General features: G+C 33.4%; 5 protein-coding genes across 5 annotated transcripts in view; 2 read left to right on the top strand and 3 right to left on the bottom strand.

Moving 5' to 3' along the window:
• The first annotated feature begins 131 nt into the window (after positions 1-131).
• LOC108558675 lies at positions 132-14,128 on the top strand. Its single transcript, XM_017915661.1, is given in 10 exon segments — positions 132-162; positions 219-814; positions 2,648-2,876; positions 6,026-6,563; positions 8,178-8,608; positions 9,671-9,691; positions 9,765-10,364; positions 11,301-11,906; positions 13,468-13,873; positions 13,876-14,128. Coding segments are annotated over 9 exon segments (3,630 nt in total). The 5' UTR covers positions 132-162; the 3' UTR covers positions 14,079-14,128.
• Positions 2,472-3,185, bottom strand: LOC108558680 (protein G12-like). Its single transcript, XM_017915667.1, has 2 exons — positions 3,167-3,185; positions 2,472-3,107 (listed from the first exon to the last, which is right to left on the bottom strand). Exon 2 carries the CDS (start codon positions 3,105-3,107, stop codon positions 2,514-2,516), a length of 594 nt encoding a protein of 197 aa, XP_017771156.1. The 5' UTR covers positions 3,167-3,185; the 3' UTR covers positions 2,472-2,513.
• A 195-nt stretch (positions 14,129-14,323) lies between the features above and the next one.
• LOC108558681 (protein G12-like) lies at positions 14,324-14,661 on the top strand. Its single transcript, XM_017915668.1, has 2 exons — positions 14,324-14,340; positions 14,398-14,661. The coding sequence occupies exon 2, from the start codon at positions 14,398-14,400 to the stop codon at positions 14,641-14,643; it is 246 nt and encodes an 81-aa protein (XP_017771157.1). The 5' UTR covers positions 14,324-14,340; the 3' UTR covers positions 14,644-14,661.
• Positions 14,662-15,649: 988 nt separating this feature from the next.
• Positions 15,650-16,327, bottom strand: LOC108558679 (protein G12-like). The gene has a single exon (XM_017915666.1). It carries the CDS (start codon positions 16,301-16,303, stop codon positions 15,692-15,694), a length of 612 nt encoding a protein of 203 aa, XP_017771155.1. The 5' UTR covers positions 16,304-16,327; the 3' UTR covers positions 15,650-15,691.
• A 1,092-nt stretch (positions 16,328-17,419) lies between these two features.
• Positions 17,420-21,724, bottom strand: part of LOC108558678 (LIM/homeobox protein Lhx9-like) — a gene marked incomplete in the record, with an annotated part of 19,844 nt that continues 15,539 nt past the window's right edge. Inside the window, 2 exon segments of the mRNA XM_017915665.1 lie at positions 17,420-17,910; positions 17,976-18,214. Of these exon segments, the coding sequence (XP_017771154.1) occupies positions 17,695-17,910; positions 17,976-18,214 (455 nt within the window).

The raw sequence follows: 21,724 nt of genomic DNA, 5'->3' as shown, positions 1-21,724 counted from the left end.
TGATGACTTGAGCGTGACAAGGACCTACTTAACGTTATTATTATATTTTTTTTTTGTATTTGTGTGCATGTAAATGATTTATTATCGAAAGATTAAGGATGAGTATAAAAAAGGGGGAAGCGCAAAGCAAAAATCATCAAAGTGAAATTATCGTTTGCAAAGGTAAGATCACCCAACAATTTACTAGTTTTTATTTTACTATTAATATTGTTTTGCAGATGAAATTCTTGTTCGCAATCCTCGCCGTCGTCGGCTTCGCCGCCGCTGCTCCTGCAACCCTCAGCTTGGAGACAGATTTACTGGAATTCGTCGCTCTCCTCCCCATCGGCGAGATGAAGGAAATCTCCCAGAAGTATTTGAACAACGATGCCGAAGTGCAGCAGGTTGTTGCCTACTTGCAGAGCGAGGAATGGGCCAAGCTCGTTGAAGCTGTTGGAGAGAAACCCGTGTGGAAGGAATTCGAGGAATACATGAAGGAAGCCGGCTTCCCCATCGACGATATCATCCAGCTCATCCACGACCTTCTCCAGGGAGCCCAGCCAGAGGGCAAGGCTACATCCACCCGCGGAATGAGGCAATACGTCGACGAGATCATCGCCGTCATTCCAGTCGATGAACTGTTGGCCCTTTTGCAACACAAACTGGAGACCAGCGAAGAGTTCAAGGCATTCTGGGCCGAGGTCTCTGACGAAAAGGCGCACTCACTCTTCGAAGAAGTCAGGGCCATGAAAGAAGTCCAACGTCTCGCCGGAGTCTTGAAACTGATGGGCATCGACATGCAAAAGGTCGTCGACATCATCTACATGCTCTTTGGATGGAAATGATTTATTTAACTAATAAATTCAACATAGATCAAGCATACTCAGTAGTCTTATTTCTCATCATCAATCTTAAAGGTTGTTAACATTGTTAGTAATACCAACAAACTTGATATAAAACACCAATTTCCCCAACTTCCTATCAATAAACTTACTGTTATCATTTGATCTTCAACAGAAAAAGGTAAAATATACTTATTTGTTTCTAAATTAGAAACACTCGATAAAAATAAATAAAATTTTAGAGATAAACCATATTATAATATTTCAACAACAAAAATTTTATAATTATATTTTTTATAATTTATCAATTTATCAAAATAATCTACTTAATTCTACAAATTAACAATTAATAAAAATACATTTAAAAATATATTGGATTCAACTAAATGTACTTTTAATTGCTTAAAAAAATTAATTTCTTGAAGTCAGTGTTATTATTAATATTTTTGATAAATCAAAGAAACATAGATATAATTTCGTTTAAGAAAAATTGACTTGAATGTTTAAAAAAGTACAACTGTTAAAGAATATATTTCCTCGACTTTTAGTCTGTTTTCTTTGTTTATTGATAAAGTTGTAATAATTGTTTTGAAGAATTTGCGAATTGAAAAATCTGTACAACTGTTAAAGTATTAAATAGGACTAAGTAATAAGTTTACTTTCGATGATAAGAACTTGTTACATTGTCACATTGTTAGTAATACCAACAAACTTGATATAAAACACCAATTTCCCCAACTTCCTCATCAATAAATCTTACTGTTATCATTTGATCTTCGACAGCAAAATAGACAAAAGGTAAAATATACTTATTTGTTTCTAAATTATAAACACTAGATAAAAATAAATAAAATTTTAGAGATAAACCATATTATAATATTTCAACAACAAAAATTTTATAATTATATTTTATATAATTTATCAATTTATCAAAATAATCTACTTAATTCTACAAATTAACAATTAATAAAATTGATTATAATAAAATACATTGGATACAACTAAATGTACTTTTAATTGCTTAAAAAAATGTTGTTATTACATAATTAATGATTTCTTTAACGATTTCCAAGATGGGTATTAACGGAGTAAACAAATCTTTCAGTTCAGTTGGAAGATTTTGGATGATATCCGCAAAGTTGTTAATAGCTGGGACGACGTCAATCGGTAGGACAGGGATTAAGCCGTCGAGGATGCCTGCAGATGCGCATCCAATTCCGACGAGGGCAAACATTATGATTGAAAATTTCATGATTTTGCCAAAGAAATGCAACTGTTGTAACACTGAAACTTGGAGAGTTGTTGGTGGCTTGATTCACTGAAAACAGTCGACGAAAGAACTGTATTTATAGTCTGAAATCATGAATTTTTAATGAAATTATGTACAAACACATGATGCAAATGAATTATTGTTTTCACAATAGTTTTTTTTTGGCAATTATTTAAATTTATGCATATTTAATAATAATAATGCAATTCTTTTGAAATATGTATAAATAATATGTATAATAATGTTTTGTCGATTTCATCTACTAAGTATTGATTTAACTTAATCAACTAACTTAGATATAAATAGATGTAGTTTATTATTGTTAAATCTTATTTAAGTTGATTTTGTTATGATTATAGGATAAGATAAATGAATAGGTGTATCTTATGCATTATAGATTTATTTCTAAGAAATTATTAATTTTAATGTGTCCAATTGAGATATTTGTAGACAGCATCGAAAGCTTTATCCAAATCAACGTCGATCTCTTTCAGCGATGCGACTAAGCGTTTCATCTCATCGAAATTCCTGACATCATTCACAAATCTGTTTCCAGTTTGGCTGGAGAAGACGGAGAAGAACGCACGGAAATCGGAGCTATTCTCACGCTTATCCTCGATTACTTCGAGCAACTTCCCTTTCGGAACGATCGCTTCGACTTCATCCAGAAAACCGCGCAAGCTGAACGCGGATCGGCCTTCCGGATGCGCTCCGGCGATGAGATCGTGGATCAACTTGATCACAGCGTCCACGTCGACGCCCGCTTGGATCATGTGATTCTTCAGGTATTGATACGCCGGATGCGCAGCGATCTGCTTAACCAGTCCAGCCCATTCCGGTCCTTGCAGGTAAACGACGACCTTCTGGAATTCCGCATCGTTGTTCAAGTATTTGCGAGCGATTGCTATGATCTCCTTCAACGGGATAACGTCGACGATGTCTTGGAAATCGTGGACGAGGGATGCGGATCCGCACGCGATTCCGACGAGGAACACAAGGATTACGGTAGCTTTCATCTAAATTACGAATAATCAATCAATTATGAAACGATAAAAGTGAATTCAATTAATATTACCTTTGCGCGATAATAGAACGATTGCAACGGAACACAAATTGCAACGATTATATAAGTTTATCTGTATGAGGCGTGGGGATGGTCTAGTTACGATAAGACATTACAATCTATTAAATATAGAGAAGAACTATAATATTTAAATTTCTCGAAAATTATATTAAATAAACTTATGTTTTTTTTCATGCTTAATAACAAATGCAAATAAATGCATAAATTATCAATAGCTTATTGCAAATTGTAACTAATTATGAAAACTTCACACATTTGCATACTTTTGACTTGTAAATAAGATTTTTGTTTATTTCCTTTCGTTACATTTTGATTTGTCAATCGATTTATGTTTCTTCGATCTGGATATTTTTTTTGTATAATTTCATGAAGTTAGTGTTATTATTAATATTTTTAATAAATCAAAGACGTATTAATATGAGAAACATAGATATAATTTCGTTTAAGAAAAACTGACTTGAATATTTAAAAAAGTACAACTGTTAAAGAATAAATTTCCTCGACTTTTAGTCTGTTTTCTTTGTTTATTGATAAAGTTGTAATAATTGTTTTGAAGAATTTGCAAATTGAAAAATCTGTACAACTGTTAAAGTATTAAATAGGACTCAGTAATAAGTTTACTTTTGATGATAAGAACTCAGGAGGAACTGAACTGAATTGAAAGCGTATTTGCGCTTATAATCTAGATTAGAATTTTTCATGGAGATTACCTATCACAACGTATACAAAATGGAACGATCACCATTTTTTTTTCTTTATTAAAATTAGATAAAACCAACAAACACTTCACGCATTACCAATAAACAACTAATTAATCCTATTAAATACACAATGTCACAAAAAAAATCGTACTTTTGTTTACAATTTATGATAGTAATAATTTAAAGAGTAAATTATTCGAAATTTGATTTATATAAATTATCAGTTTTATTTGTTGAGTATATATCGCAAGTCCGACAATCGAAATCCCGACGTTTGAAATCCTGACGCTTGAAATCTCGACTATGTCAAAATCCAGACAATCATAATCCAGACTAAATCGAAATCCCGACTACCATAATCCCGACAATCAAAATCCCGATTATATCGAAATCCCGACTACCATAAAAATGTTATTGTAGAAATTTGTAATAATAAAAGACATGTTATATCAATAAAACTAGATTATGGTAATTTGTTTATGTAATATTTGGCAATCTATTTTTAGATTATTGATTAAAAAAATCTAAAATATTAAAAATTTGGTGTTTTTTTTGTGTTGTTAAATTAGGTTATATAATTAAAGATTCTCAAAAATGAATTATATAAAATTTCGTGACTTTTCTTTTTAACACTACATTATTACTAAAAGATAAAAAAAATGTCGATTTTCATTTTGTTACGTTATTAAAACTAATATGTCAAATATTCAAAATATAAAATTTGATGACTTTTATTTTTAACACTAGATTATTATTATGCCAATTGGTTAATGTAATATAATAACTGTATCATTATAAACGTATATTTAATTAATATTAATTGATAATCATTTATATTAACATAATGAATTATTCTAAATTTCAAAAATTGGTGATTGGTCATTAAAAATTAATTTATAAATATGACATCTGTCAAATATTCAAAATATAAAATTTGGTGACATTTCTTTTTAACATTACACTATTACTAAAAGATAAAAGAAAATGGTGATTTTTATTTTATTACGTTATTAGAAACTTAATTATAAATATGACAAATATCAAATATTTCAAATATATAATTTTATGACTTTTTTTAACACTAGATTATTATTATTCCAAATGATAAACGTTTCTTTAATTAATATTAATTAATAATCATTTATCTGTAAAGTAGATAATATATTCACATAATAAATTATTCTAAATTTCTAAAATTGTTAATTTTTATTTTGTTACCTTATTACAACTAAATTATAAATATGACATCTGTCAAATATTTAAAACATAAACTTTGGTGCCTTTTCTTTTTAACACTACATTATTACTAAAAGATAAAAAAATAGTGATTTTCATTTTGTTACGTGATTAAAAACTAAATTAAAAATATGACATCTGTCAAATATTTAAACTATAAAATTTTGTTGTTTTCGATTTTGTTATGTCATTAAAACAAAATTATGCTTAAGACAATTGGTTTATATAATATTTATCAACATGACTATGATTTCTGTATCTTTAATTGAAATCAATTGATAATAATCTATTTATATGTTACATAATATATATATTTTTTCAAAATATCTAAAATTTCGTGGGTTTGTTATGTTGTTGAAATAATGATTGCATTAGTTTGAAATAAGATTATGTAATATAATTTGTACTTATCTCTAGATGATTATGATTACGCATTATGTATTTTAAATTACTTAAAATCAATTAGAATTTCTTTAATCTTAATTATTACTTCATATTTAGGTCATAGAAAACTATATTTTATTGAGACTTTATAGCGATTGATAAGGATTTCATTGTGTAATCTATAATCTCGTTGGGAGTTATTGAATGGTTCGGACTTGGTCTGTGAGCAAGTCCAAGTCCAAATTACGGGTTATGTCACAAAGATCCAAAATACAGACTATCTATGCAAAGTTGCATTGTGCATTATCAGTTAATCGGGAGACGGAAAAGTGCGTTATCGGATTCGATTTTTTTCGATTGTTAATTGGGTATAAATACTGGATGTGCTCGTTTCAACGATCATTCGTTTAATTGTTCTTGTTTGTTGCTTTTAAGTAAATACACACACAAAAAAAAACCAAGGTAAGTTTCATTCTTCGAGGATTATTAATGAAATGTCTTAATGTATTTCTCTTTCTTAATGTTGCAGATGTCTGCTGGACTTAAGGAAATCGTTGCTTTGATCCCATTGGAGCAGATCCGCGCCATCGCCAAGACCCATTTGGAAACCGACGCCGAATTCCAGAAGGTCGTCGCTTACCTGCAAGGTGCCGAATGGGCTAAGCTCGTCGCCTCCGTCAGGGCTAACCCAACCTGGCAGGGATTCAAGAAGTACTTGACCGAAGCCGGTCTGGATGTTGAGTGCCTCATCTCCAAGATCCACAACGTCATCGCCGACGCCAAGCCATCCGACGCTGCTCAACCGTCCGCCCAAGGAATCCGTCAATTCTTGGACGAGATCATCCCTCTGATCCCCAAGGACAAGATCATGGGCATCCTCAACGAGAAGTTGGAGAACAACGACGAATTCAAGGCTTTCTACGCCAAGGTCTCCAGCGACAAAGCTAAGGCTCTCGTCGAAGACGTCAGGGCCATGGAGGAGGTCAAACGCATCGCCGGAATCTTGAAAGACATGGGCGTCAAAGTACCAGAGATCATCCAATTCGTCTACATCTTCATGGGATGGAACTAAATTAACCATGTCGTATTTATTTTATATCTAAGGGCAAACATTACTCAACATTAAACTATCAAACTAAATTATTGCACTTTTACCTTTATTCCTCAACCCTTATTAAATACAAAACATATACAGTCAACTTGATTCATTTTGTTAGTTAACTTTGAGAAATTAATATTAACCAAAAAAATATCTTTGAAACTAGACATTATCAAAATATCGAACTCATCTTTAACTAAATCATATTAATTTTATAGCAAAGAACAAAAATCATTAAACTATCAAACTAAATAAATACACTAACACCTAAATTTATTAACTTTTTCTTAAACAAAACGATTGATTCTCAAACTAATTAATTTCTTAAGTCAACATTCTCGATTTTTCTATTTAACTTTAAGAAAATAATCAAAACAATTGAATCTTTTTCTAAAGTTAAGATTCCGAAAGTATTATTTCTTATTTTATAAAACGAAAAATATGGAAAATTACTAGAAATTAGAAACACCAAAGTTTACAGACAAACATACTTGAAATTACGTTTCGATAACAACTTATTAATAAACTCGTCGTCTTAACTCTAGATATCGTACCTTTTTCTTGACTATCTTAAAACATAATTATTAAAGTAAATATTCGCTTACACTTTTCATTTAAAAATATCTTCTTTTATCAACTATTTTTTATTTATAAAATTTACAAATTTTGTACCTATGAAAAATTAAAAATGTTAAAATCATTAATATTTTATTAATCGTAAAAAAAACTTTAATTTTGTTAATTTATTTTTTTAATCTAAATCAGTTATATAATTGTAAAAGAATACAATTTACAATTTTCATGATTCACAACAAATTTCATAGTATTTTTATTTCGTTTTATTAACAATTTGAATTATATAATTTAAAAAACAATATGAATAATTGTCGTCAAAGTTCAGTTTTTTTTCTTGTCAAGATCTTCGATTTGTGCAAAGTTGATGTCCTCAAGGATATAAGGATTTAATCAACGCCATCTAAGTGCAATAGATATTGAACTAATAAGATAAAAACTCTACAGATTACTTTAATTTTTGAGACGTAAAATGCTATAAATGAACTTAATTAATTGCAAATCGTATGCGATAAAGCTGATCTCTGCTGGGGACACGGGGCTTCGTTATCTATATAGATTAAAACAAATTAAAAAAACCTGGATCCGGTCTTTGCTCTATGACCCATAATTGTTATCGCATCCAAAGCTTAAAACAATACATTACAAATAGATTCTGTTATTTTTTTTTGTATCAGATTTTTTTCGAACGATAACTTCGCAGCAATATTAGAACGAATCGAAAGGAAATCGAAACTTGTTTATTTGATTAGTTAATTGGATTTGACTAGTTTATCTAATATGTTCTTCCCTTGTTTTCATCAAAAATGTATTTTTATCTGCAATTGAAATGTTACTTTGTTCATCTATTAATAGATTGTTTTTTATGCTTCAATTTTGTAGGAAAAAAAAAAATAAACAATTATGTTACACGAAAGTATATTATTCAATAATTGTGGGTTTAAATTAATAAGAAGTTGTGTAAGGTTTTTATGTATGTTTTATTTAAATAAAGTTGTTATAAATTTAGTTCCATCCCAAGAATTTGTAGACGAAGTCGACGATCTTTTGGACATCGACACCCATGATCTTCAAGAGACCAGCGATGCGCTGAACTTCCTTCATGGCCCTAACTTCTTCGAAGAGATCCTTGGCCTTTGGGCTGGAGATCTTGGCGTAGAAAGCTTGGAAGTCGGCGGAGTTTTCCATTTTGTCGGCGACGACGGCGAGGATCTCGTCCTTGGGGATGATGGCGATGATTTCGTCCAAGAATTGACGGATTCCGAAAGCGGATGGCTTGTCTGCGGCGGTATCAGGGCTGGCGTTGGCGATCAAGTCGTGGATGAAAGCGATGATGGCTTCAACATCGAGACCGGCTTCGTTCAAGTAGTCCTTGAAGCTAACCCAGCTTTTGTGCTCCCTGACGGCGGCGACGAGCTTGGCCCATTCTTTTCCTTGCAAGTAAGAGACGATCATTTGGAATTCCTCATCGGTGGCCAAGTACTTCTTGGCGATGACGCGCATCTCGGCTAAGGGGAAGAGGTCCTTGATTTCCTTAAGATCCTCTTGAAGGGTGAAGGTGGATGGAGCGGCGAGGCTCATGCCGACGAGGGCAAAGAGAACGATGGCGATTTTCATCTACAATTACAAAATAAACATATTAATTAAAAAAACTGTTTCTTCTACTCTTCAAAGACAATGCATTACTTTGCTTGCTTTCGGAGAAGTGAACTGCGAATGTCTGTCTGCCAAAAAATTGAACTTTTATATGCGATTTTTTGTCGTGTTATCATTGTCCAACCATCAAATAGATAAAAAAAAAATGCAGTTAAATCAATTACAAAAATAGATATAATTGAACTTCTGATACAGTTTTTGACTAATGACAATATGCCGGACTCTTTCAAACTTAAACCGCACAATTAGAGTCATGACTATACTTATATTTTCAATTATGCTTAATTAAAATTTAGTTTGTTTTGTGGAAGGAACACAATTTCAAATTTTAATATTTTCCATTTAATTTAGCAAATTTTTCTATAATAATTAAATTATTCAACTATTTATTTCTATATGAAAATTATATGTGTAATTTGTATCTATATATTTAACTTCTATTTATTAGCTATGTACGTAAAAAATGAGATAAATCTAATGTTTTATAAAAGAAATGATAAAAGTAATTTGTAATTAATAAAAAATGATTAATTAATTCATTGCGAGTATAAAATGAAGTTAATCAGTTTGGTTTTAGTGTGAGTTCTATAATTGGTTTTACATAATCATTTTAAGAAAAACATATTAGAACTATAAGTCAAGTTCTAATATGTTTTTCGATTTTTGGGTGTAAAAATGATAATGCTGTTTTTCGTGTGAAATGAAAAATTCTGATTTTAATTTGGTACATTACGATAATAAACAAATATTGACTTGCTATCTGCTCTATGCGTGTTTTTTTACGAGATTAACTAGGATAGTTTTAGTATAAATACAGATCGTAAATCAGCAGTAATCATTCAGTAGTTTGAACATCACCCAAGCAAGGTAAAGTCATCTGAAAATTTGTCTTACGAATCTAAATTATTTTTATTAATATTCTTTAATTTTGCAATTGCAGATGAAATTCGCTATCGTTTTCTTCGCCCTCGTCGGCATGAGCCTCGCCGCTCCATCCAGCTTCTCCCTCCAAGAGGATCTGAAGGAAATCAAGGACCTCTTCCCCTTGGCGGAGATGCGCGCCATCGCCAAGAAGTACTTGGCCACTGATGAGGAATTCCAACTGATCGTCTCTTACTTGCAAGGAGAAGAATGGGCCAAGCTCGTCGCCGCCGTCAGGGAGAACCCAAGCTGGATCGAATTCAAAAACTTCTTGAACGAAGCCGGTTTGGATGTCGAAGCCATCATCGCTTTCATCCACGACCTGATCGCCAACGCCAGCCCTGACGCCAACCAACCTGCCGTCTACGGAATCCGTCAATTCTTGGACGAAATCAAAGCCATCATCCCCAAGGACAAGATCATGGCCGTCGTCGCCGACAAAATGGAAAACTCCGCCGACTTCCAAGCTTTCTACGCCAAGATCTCCAGCCCAAAGGCCAAGGCTCTCTTCGAAGAAGTTAGGGCCATGAAGGAAGTTCAGCGTCTCGCCGGACTCTTGAAGCTGATGGGTGTCGACCTCCAGAAGGCCCTCGACGCCATCTACGGTTTCTTGGGATGGAACTAAATTCGACCGATCAGATTGATTGAAACATTAAATAAAACGAACATAACAACATACACACACAATTTCTCATTATTTTCCACCTAAAATCACATTAATAATTATATCCTACAAAATCTAACTGAAATGAAAATTTAATTAGCAAAAATCGAGTACAAATAATAAAATAACAATTAAAAAGGTAGTATATTCATATATCATGATATAGTAGATCAAACATGATTTAATTTTGATTAAGAATTTTTATTCTCAAAATAATTATTATTATTAATTGAATATTAGCAGAAAATCGTTGAAAATTTTCAAATAAATTTCCAAATCCAAATTTGGGTCGAAAATTCTGCCAAATAAATGTTATTTTCAGAAAAAAAGAATGATGGAATTTAAGAATTTTTTTAAAGATATGAATATGCACGTAGATACAAACTGATACAGGAGATAATCTTGCTTATTAATTTGTTATGCATCATATTTTAATTTTTATATTTACAAATAATTATTATAAATTTATCACGGGAATGAAGATTAATATCTGTAATTAATAAAAATGATATAATATTATGTTAAATAAACAATTACTACTGTTAGTTGTATATTTATGAAAATAACATTTCTAAGATATAAATACATATTTTTACAGAATTTATTAATATTTTGTGTTTGTAAAAAGTCTGGAATTTAAAAATAAATCGATTGAAAGTGTGTCAAAAGTTCAATTAGCTACGTATGGTTATTATTATTTTTGTATTGCAATTCTCTTATCAATTTGATGATGGTCATCGATAACACGTAAAAATCGCATATAAAAGTTCCGGATTTTTAGTAGACAGACATTCGCAGTTCACTTCTCCGAAAGCAAGCAAAGTAATGCATTGTCTTTGAAGAGTTGATGTAACAGTTTTTTTAATTAATATTTCTATTTTGTAATTGCAGATGAAAATCGCCATCGTTCTCTTCGCCCTCGTCGGCATGAGCCTCGCCGCTCCATCCACCTTCACCCTCCAAGAGGATCTGAAGGAAATCAAGGACCTCTTCCCCTTAGCCGAGATGCGCGTCATCGCCAAGAAGTACTTGGCCACCGATGAGGAATTCAAATTGATCGTCTCTTACTTGCAAGGAGAAGAATGGGCCAAGCTCGTCGCCACCGTCAGGGAGCACAAAAGCTGGGTTAGCTTCAAGGACTACTTGAACGAAGCCGGCCTCGATGTTGAAGCCATCATCGCTTTCATCCACGACTTGATCGCCAACGCCAGCCCTGATACCGCTGCAGACAAGCCATCCGCTTTCGGAATCCGTCAATTCTTGGACGAAATCATCGCCATCATCCCCAAGGACGAGATCCTCGCCGTCGTCGCCGACAAAATGGAAAACTCCGCCGACTTCCAAGCTTTCTACGCCAAGATCTCCAGCCCAAAGGCCAAGGATCTCTTCGAAGAAGTTAGGGCCATGAAGGAAGTTCAGCGCATCGCTGGTCTCTTGAAGATCATGGGTGTCGATGTCCAAAAGATCGTCGACTTCGTCTACAAATTCTTGGGATGGAACTAAATTTATAACAACTTTATTTAAATAAAACACACATAAAACCTTACACAATTTCGTATTAATTTGAAAGCACAATTACTTAAATAAATCATTAAAAGTTTACTTACTCAAAAATATATAACAAAATAGTTTCATCAATTTTTATTCTTTTATATTTTTGTCTTTATGTACTTTTCTATATATTTATAAGATTTTTACCTTGTTTATTTACTATTATTTCACTGCTTTTTATTTATGGGCTAATTGTGCATGCCCGGTGGAACTGTGTACTTTATATTTATTTTATTTTTTTCGGGACCGAAGGAAGAACAGTTGATCTTTTGTTTTTTACTTGGAAAAACTGATTCGGTTCCCTTTGGCCAAATGTACTCATTGTAAATTTATTTTATTTTGTTTTCTTTGTATCTGTTCTTTTGGTCAATAAACTTGATTATTATTATTAATTATATTAGTACAAGTAAATTGTAGATTATTTTCATTCAATTGATTCTTACATCAAACCTTACAATTAATTTTAAATTACTCAAAAACACTCCATTTGCATGATTACATATTTAGTATTGAAATGATAATAATATTTTATACATTACACGATTTTTTCTACAATATAATACTAATAACGACTTAAGTTTTTCCGCCTTTTTCTTTTTATAAATTATTGACAAATTAGATGTTATATTTTCTTAAAAACTACTCAATTTCACTTAGGTAATATTCAAAATTGGCAAAACCAACTGATCACGTAACAAATATTCTTTTACTCTCTAAAAGAAAAATGTATATTTATAATTTTTTAATGTGAATAAATTGTTAATCGAAAAACGAAATTGATTGTATAGAAAATGTTAAAGAATATTATTTTGTAAAAAAGCGATATCAAATAAATGCGAAAATTATCACATGCAAATAAAGATAAAATAAAGAATGCTTAAGTTATTTATTGTTTATTTAATTATTTTCCTACAAAATAATTTTTAAATTTCTTTAATTTCATGTTAACTAAATTGATTTCTCTTGTAACGATATTTCGTAGTCTTCGTCATGATTTTCAAGAAGAGAGTATGAATTTTGTGTTGATACAAATTCGAGCGAGTTTCACCACACAAAAAAATGGACAAAATGTAAATAATTTCTTTTATAGAAAATTAATGCACGTATTTTGCATTTTATAATTAAATTTTTTATTAACTTTATTTCAATAATTAACTATTAGTTCAATAATGTAATTAATTATTGTATTTTTGGAACGAATATTTTTTTTTGCGAAATGAATCAGTCGTGTGCTTCAAGTGGAGATCTATAAATACATTAATTACAGTATGAAAAGTGTGTCAAAAGTTCAATTAATATATATTTTTGTAACTGATTTATAACTGCAATACTTATCTTTTTGATGATCGCACAATGATAACAGGAAAAAAATCGGATATAAAAGTTCCGGATTTTTAGTAGGCAGACATTCGCAGTTCAATTCTCTGAAAGCAAGCAAAGTAATGCATTAAATTTCAAGAGTAGAAGTAGCAGTTTTCTAATAAATATTTCTATTTTGTAATTGCAGATGAAAATCGCCATCGTTCTCTTCGCCCTCGTCGGCATGAGCCTCGCCGCTCCATCCACCTTCACCCTCCAAGAGGATCTGAAGGAAATCAAGGACCTCTTCCCCTTGGCCGAGATGCGCGTCATCGCCAAGAAGTACTTGGCCACCGATGAGGAATTCCAACTGATCGTCTCTTACTTGCAAGGAAAAGAATGGGCCAAGCTCGTCGCCGCCGTCAGGGAGCACAAAAGCTGGGTTAGCTTCAAGGACTACTTGAACGAAGCCGGTCTCGATGTTGAAGCCATCATCGCTTTCATCCACGACTTGATCGCCAACGCCAGCCCTGATACCGCCGCAGACAAGCCATCCGCTTTCGGAATCCGTCAATTCTTGGACGAAATCATCGCCATCATCCCCAAGGACGAGATCCTGCCGTCGTCGCCGACAAAATGGAAAACTCCGCCGACTTCCAAGCTTTCTACGCCAAGATCTCCAGCCCAAAGGCCAAGGATCTCTTCGAAGAAGTTAGGGCCATGAAGGAAGTTCAGCGCATCGCTGGTCTCTTGAAGATCATGGGTGTCGATGTCCAGAAGATCGTCGACTTCGTCTACAAATTCTTGGGATGGAACTAAATTTACAACTGTTTAATTTCTTTACTTTTCAAATAAATACTTAAAAAATATATTTTTTCCTTTTTTTTAATGTATTTTACCAGTTCATAGTCTGAATTCTATTTAGAAACGCATACGTTATTACACATATCCAGTTGTATTATAAAACTTACGAATTAAAAATTCCTATTTTCATTATTATCAATACGTTATCAAATAAGATATTAAAAAATGATCATTTAAAAAAACATAAAGCGATCATTCACTCGTTTATTGCCGCAACGTAAGTAAACCACCTAAAAAAAATTGACGACAAACAAATAATTCGTTTAATTTTCAGATGAAATTCGCGCTAATTTTAATTGCGATCTGCACGTTGACTTCGGCCACCCTCGAAGATGATTTCAGCGATATCCTCTCGCTGTTTCCGGTGCAGGAGATGCGCGCCATCGCCCGGACATACTTGAACTCGGACGTCGAATTCCAGAGGGTCGTCGGCTATCTACAAGGACCGGAATGGGCCTCTCTTGTGACCAAAGTCCGTGAAAATCCAACGTGGAAAGAGTTCAAAGCGTATCTGATCTAAGCCGGAATCGACATCGAAGGTGTTATCCGGTATATTCACGATATCATCATGGGTGCCAAACCGGAAAATCTGTTGCGCGAGTTGCATTACAGTTTGCGCGGTTTTCTGGATGAGATCATCTTGATTATTCCCAGCGAGAGACTCGAGGCAACTGTTGAAGATACGATGAAGACTTCGAAGGATTTTCAACGATTTTATCAGACGATATCAAGTGATGAGTCGAGGAAGTTGTTCGAAGAGGTCGCAGCCATGGACGAAGTGTTAAGGGTTGCGGATGTTCTTAAGGGAATGGGCGTTAAAGTCGATACAATTGTTCAATTTATTTATGATTTTCTTGGATGGAAATGAAAACTTTGAACGATGTTAATACATTATTTTATCAATTAATAAACGATTATGAGTGCATCCAATTTGGGTTTTTTTTTTATAAATGCAAAAATGTTAAATAAATAATATTTTAATTAATAACGAATTTAACAACGAAACACATATAATTCAAATGAACAAAACATTTTTAGAAATTCTATATTTTCATTACGATTATTTAAAGAATTTGTTAAGATTTCTGAAATTTAAATGTATTAATGTAATTAACCATTTCTGTTTTGCTAGTTTCATAAGTATAATCATTGAATAAAAGGTAAATTTTCATATTTTTTAGGGGTGACTAATAGCCGAATGGTTAAGTCCCCTATCCACGATTTCGTGGGCGCCGGTTCGAATCTGGTCAAGCCAAGCCTTTGTGAGCCCTCTCGGTGGACACAGATGGACAGTCAAGTCGATGGACAATGACAGTGTTAGCAGAGATTCACAGAATTGCAGAGCATAAATAGTTCTAAAATATACAATATCATCATAGATGGATAAAAGAACTACCCACCGGGAAAGATTATCCATTAATGTCACCGCGATCTTAAATTTCACTTACAATAATGTTACACACATTATGATTGAACAGATTGATCACAGAATAAATTGAATAAAATTAACGACATAAAATTTTTTATAGTATTTATTTGAAAAGTATAGAAATTAAACAGTTATAAATTTAGTTCCATCCCAAGAATTTGTAGACGAAGTCGACGATCTTCTGGACATCGACACCCATGATCTTCAAGAGACCAGCGATGCGCTGAACTTCCTTCATGGCCCTAACTTCTTCGAAGAGATCCTTGGCCTTTGGGCTGGAGATCTTGGCGTAGAAAGCTTGGAAGTCGGCGGAGTTTTCCATTTTGTCGGCGACGACGGCGAGGATCTCGTCCTTGGGGATGATGGCGATGATTTCGTCCAAGAATTGACGGATTCCGAAAGCGGATGGCTTGTCTGCGGCGGTATCAGGGCTGGCGTTGGCGATCAAGTCGTGGATGAAAGCGATGATGGCTTCAACATCGAGACCGGCTTCGTTCAAGTAGTCCTTGAAGCTAACCCAGCTTTTGTGCTCCCTGACGGCGGCGACGAGCTTGGCCCATTCTTTTCCTTGCAAGTAAGAGACGATCAGTTGGAATTCCTCATCGGTGGCCAAGTACTTCTTGGCGATGACGCGCATCTCGGCCAAGGGGAAGAGGTCCTTGATTTCCTTCAGATCCTCTTGGAGGGTGAAGGTGGATGGAGCGGCGAGGCTCATGCCGACGAGGGCGAAGAGAACGATGGCGATTTTCATCTGCAATTACAAAATATAAATATTAATTAAAAAAACTGTTACATCTACTCTTCAAAGACAATGAATTACTTTTCTTGCTTTCGGAGAAGTGAGCTTCGAATGTCTGTCTACTAAAAATCCGGAACTTTTATATGCGATTTTTACGTGTTATCGATGACCATCATCAAATTGATAAGAGAATTGCAATAGGAAACAAAAAAATAATAATAATAATCTACGTAAGTAATTGAACTTTTGACACACTTTCAACCGATTTATTTTTAAATTCCAGACTTATTGCAAATATAAAACGCAATGATTATAATTATAAGTGATTCAAGTAGTTTTATTATAGGAATTTTCTAATATTAGGAAAACGATATTTTGTATGCAAACAAAATATTATTTCATATGGCAATAGTAATTTATATTTATTATCTCTCATTGACTACATTTTGAACTATTTTTTTATTCGTTTAATTAGGTTCATTTTTTTTCTTTAAGTTCTATAAAGTTCATCTACACATCAATATTGTCGTGGTTAAAATCATTATATATCTTAAAACTTTCTGCAAAGATTTAAACAAATTGAAATTCAGTTTTTAATTAGTGTGTGCGTGAATTTGTTGCTTGATTTAATCTTTTTTTTTTTCGTTAATTGCATGGAGCTCTCTAGATTGTGATCTATGAGTAATTGGCCTCCGCAGGCAGCGCGTTGTCTACGATTCGCACTTTTCAGATGCTCAATTAGGCGAGGTGTTAATTGGATTGAAGAGCGCCGAGGATTTTGAGCGATTGCAGAAATGGCTATAAAACTATTTACGGTCGCATCTCTAAATTAGGTGAATGGAACTTGTGGAGAGGATTCCCGCTGATGTTCTGCAAATAAAGCAATCACGACGAAGCAGACGACGACGATAAAATCGGCTGAGTAAATAAGACTTAATCGATAATTGGCCGTGCGTTTGGTAAAGGGTTTCGCCCTTATCGATGTCCCCCCTAAATAAAAAACACGGAATGCGGGAGCATTGTATCGCTGGTTAGATGGTCTGGACCCGATACACAATAACAAACCAAGTTCTTGCTGAAAAATTGTGAGAAGAGAATAAAAGAGAAACAAAAATGATAACAAGGGAAACGACTTTAATCTTATTAAAAATCGGCGTTTATGTACAACGAACTAATAATTGGAATTATGGAAATAAATAAATTTTATCTACAGAAACAAACACATCATCTTCATCTCTTCAGCAAATTGCACTTGCACCTGGCTAAGTCGTGTCGTCATAACACAAAGAACTAAAACGACCAGCGAAACTACACGTTATATAATCTTCTTTCTTTCTTTCTTTCTTTCTTTGTTATATCACTATGGGAAGGAACATCATCTTTCGAATCGCGTCACATTGTCTTCAGTACATATCACCAAAGTTCAGAGTCTGTGAGTTCTGCGAGTGGATGTGATGGTGGATGTCGTCGAGTGAAGTCTGATGCGGCAGAGACGAAGTGTCCATCAGAGAGTTTCCGCTTCCGCTCTGACCGTTCGGTCCTTGTCCTTGATTACCCTGAGATCCTTCCTGCCTCATGATGTTCCGCCTCCATTTGGCTCTCGCGTTTTGAAACCAAACCTAATGCAAGCAAAAAAAGGAATTGTTATTTGACAATTTTTTTCCAAAATAACGATTTTACGTACCTGAAGAACCCTCTTCGAAAGTCCCGTCTTTTGCGCTAACTGCTTCAAGTCTTTAGCGTCCGGGTTTTGGTTGATGGCGAAGTACGTCTTCATCGTGCGGAGTTGGTGGTGCTTGAAAGACGTCCTCATCCTCTTTGTCCGCTGCGATTGGTGACCCGTACTCGAGGCAGGGGACGTCACGGAAGAATCGTACGACAGAGAATCCATGGATGAAGACAGATCGCCTTGCTGAAGCATTTCTGCAAGAGAAAAATATTACATTTTTATTAACCGATTTCAAAATTAATTAATTAATTTTTGGAAATTTATTTAAAAAAAAAGAACAATTAAATTGAAATATATAAGGATTAAGATTAATTACTTTGTGATTTTAATATACTGGCTTATAATTAGTTAGATAAGTAACCAGTAGCTAAATGTGATGAGGGTATAGATTAGTGCGCGGTTATTATGCAATTCATGTTTCGTATATAAATAGAAAAATAACGATAAATCCGGCGATAAAATTGCAGGTGGAAATAAAATGCGACCCACATGGTGACGATGATAATCGGAGATAGTACCGAATCTTCTGGAAAAATCTAGTTACGTATTTTTTGCCGGATCGAAGGGTGCTCTCTTTTATATTGTTTTCTTTTCGTATTCGTTCTATATTGTTTTTTTTTTTGTTTGTTTGTTAATACTTTTTTATTATTATGTTCGCATCCCTTTGAAAGGCCCTAGAGACGTGCTCGAGAGTCCCAACTCTCATTGGTCGCCACCCTCTTGATGCACGCTCCACCATACACTCATATATATATATATATAACATCTATATTGATTATGACGATTTCAATGCGACGTTTCGCGAAGATGAAAGGAGAGAGGAGAAAAAAGGGCGATAGAACGTGGAGGGCGCGCACCCAGTAAGGGGGGAGGGTGGAGGGTTCTCCAATTAAACGAGAGAAAAATAATTGGCACGTGCGTGTCCACCAATCCACCCGCCTTCACATCATCAGACTTTGCAAATCATTATTTTATTCCGATACGAAGAAGAAAATACGGTCCACTTAGAATCATGTTCTCTCCTTCTCCCCCCCCCGCACTCGAAGTACAAACAACGCCAAGGGGAGAGCCGATTGCGAAGTAAATAAAAGCGAACGCACACACAAAAAAAAGAGAGAGATGTAAATAAAATAAAGAATAGAAACAAAGGCGAATGCATAAATCTCTGGACGAGGGCATTTTTCTGGACGTCAGGCGGACGTCTCTCTGTAAAAGGGCCTCCGAAGCAGAAGCAGCAGAAGCAGAAGTCCCAACCAACCACAATGGTCGAGCGGTTACATTCAATTTAAATTTTCCTCTCGCGATTTAAGGCCGCATTCGAGACGGTAAATTTGAGAGGTCTCCTCGCAAAACAACCTTTCAAATTCCTTTACCAAACCAACACAATACACATCTTCAGATCATATACACAATTACTAAAAAAAAATGCTCAAAATAAGTATACTAATTGGAATAGTAGACTTTCCTGTTGAGATGAATTATTGTCATTATCATGTTTTTTTTTCTCTAATTATAATGACAATTCTTTAGAATTGCTTTATTCACATAATTCAGCAGTACCTCGCATAGTCCGGCTTCAATCAATCCGAATTCACTATAGTCCCGTTTAAAATGAACTAAATTCTAAAAAGTATCGGTTTTTTCCCACTTATATAAAGAAAATCTCTTATTGTGCGGTTTATTTATATTTTATTTATTGTCTGGATTAGTCCGGTTTCCAGCTGTACATATTTTTAGAATACACCAATAATTATTGATAATTTTAATAAAATTACAACAATTTTGTCTACATAATCATCTTAAATCAAAAATTGTTGTAATTATAAATGAAACTTCTCTTTATTATTTTCTTATAAATAATATTCTTTTTTTTAAATACGATTAGATATAAATCGTCTATTTTTAAAGTGCAACGTGTGTTATGTAGGTAAAACCGTGCAGGTGGGATCGATGTTACTTAATAATATAGAAATTCGAACGAACAAATATCACCAGATAATAAATAACTTAATCTCGATGAGTTTCCTGCACCAAAACGGGCCGTACTCTGCGGCCATTGTGCCACGACGTTTATCAGACGTGTTTTTTTTATTTTTGACGCAACACTTCGGTTGCGTGAAAGTTTGCCATGGGTTTTTTTCCCCCCCACGATGTCTCAATTCAGAAAGCAAAACAAGTACAGAAAAATTCCATAAACTTGATAGATATTTTTTTTATAAACAATCTGTAAAATTTGTTAGTTTCAATGAAGATTGATACTGTGGTTTAATTAACTTGGGTTTGAGTCATTATCTACTATTTTTGTTGAAAAGTTTGTTATAATATAAGCGAGTTCATATTTTTAGCAACATTTTTCATAACAAACACAATTTATTATCAAAGATGTGTTTTTTTAGATTTTTATATATTAGTTATACAGTGGATCCTCGCTTAATGAAAAATCGAGACCAACTTATACTTTTTTTTCCGGCAAGGAACGCATTAACGTAATTTACATTAGTTTATATGGGAAAACGTGTTTCACTATACGAGTAAAAATTTGGATTTTTTTTAACGGATTAAACTCGTTAAGCGAGTTTCTACTGTACATGATTTACAAAATACACACAGTTTACATAATAATTGAATAAGTTTGATTCAATATTATTTTATTCTAGTAAAGTTTAACATATTTAATCCAATTTAGATTTTTTTTTAATAACAAACAAAGTCTGTCATTTTTAATTGCAAATCTTGATTAATTGGCAAGAAATAACATTTAACATATTTATTTACAGACTCAATTATTTTTTTTATTAATAAGTGAAGATTTTCTAATTATTATTGAAAGAAAGAATTTTTATCAAAATTTCTCAAAATTTTCAAGAATGATTCTCTTAATTATTGAAAAGTAATTTGTGTATTAAAAGTAATGAGTTATTAAGGACTGAAAACTGCTTTTATCATTATGTATCAATCAATAATCGAAGAGGTAATAATAATTACTGTATAATTATTTTCCCTGAATTTATTTATTCGTGTACACATATAAATTATATGTGAGATGATACATATGTATGCGATATATAAAATTTCTTGCGGCTAAACGACTGGACCCGTTTACAGCGGAATGCCTTCGGACAACAATAATCATGATTGCAAGTGCATTAATTGGCCTTTTTTAAGGCAGAACAGAAGTTCTTGTTAACTCATAAAATTAATTGATATTTACCAGTCCCCTGTTTATATATATATATATTTATGTATGTGTGTACACATTTCTTTTAATTTTGTTCCTTCTGTTTCCGTCCTTTTTTCTCTTTCATCCGCTCCATCGAGGACGCAATTATACCGGGAGAGAAATGAATTATTAATGGGGAAGAAGTGCGCGTATATATACACTACCCTTCCTTCTTTCTTTCTTTCATTATTTATTTATTTCTTGTTCTTTCTTTCTGCAGTCTTCGCGTTTCCGCATAAAGCGAATTTAATTGATTTATTCGAGACAACTAAAACTGTAGCTATTGGAAACCGAATTTCCTTCAATCAATAAACAAACGAAACGAAACGAAACGAAAAAGAGAAGAAGTAAAACGAAGAAGGTTGCGCAATGCTTCTGTTGTTTCGTTTTGTTTGATTCTCTCGGGCAGGTCGTTTTGTTTTATCGTCATCTTCTCGTTGTTATACTTATCTCTTCTTCTGGGTTTGGTATGCTGGGTTTTGGA

The sequence above is a fragment of the Nicrophorus vespilloides genome, unplaced genomic scaffold, assembly GCF_001412225.1.
Source record: "Nicrophorus vespilloides isolate i.1.1-1 unplaced genomic scaffold, Nicve_v1.0, whole genome shotgun sequence".
Taxonomy (NCBI): domain Eukaryota; kingdom Metazoa; phylum Arthropoda; class Insecta; order Coleoptera; family Silphidae; genus Nicrophorus; species Nicrophorus vespilloides.
The sequence above is the reverse complement of the archived record's forward strand: the minus strand, read 5'-3'. Positions and strand labels throughout refer to the sequence as shown.

Coding starts and splice junctions, on each gene's coding strand:
- LOC108558680 (XM_017915667.1), bottom strand. CDS start 3,107: ATGAAAGCTACCGTAATCCTTGTGTTCCTCGTCGGAATCGCGTGCGGA.
- LOC108558681 (XM_017915668.1), top strand. CDS start 14,398: ATGAAATTCGCGCTAATTTTAATTGCGATCTGCACGTTGACTTCGGCC.
- LOC108558679 (XM_017915666.1), bottom strand. CDS start 16,303: ATGAAAATCGCCATCGTTCTCTTCGCCCTCGTCGGCATGAGCCTCGCC.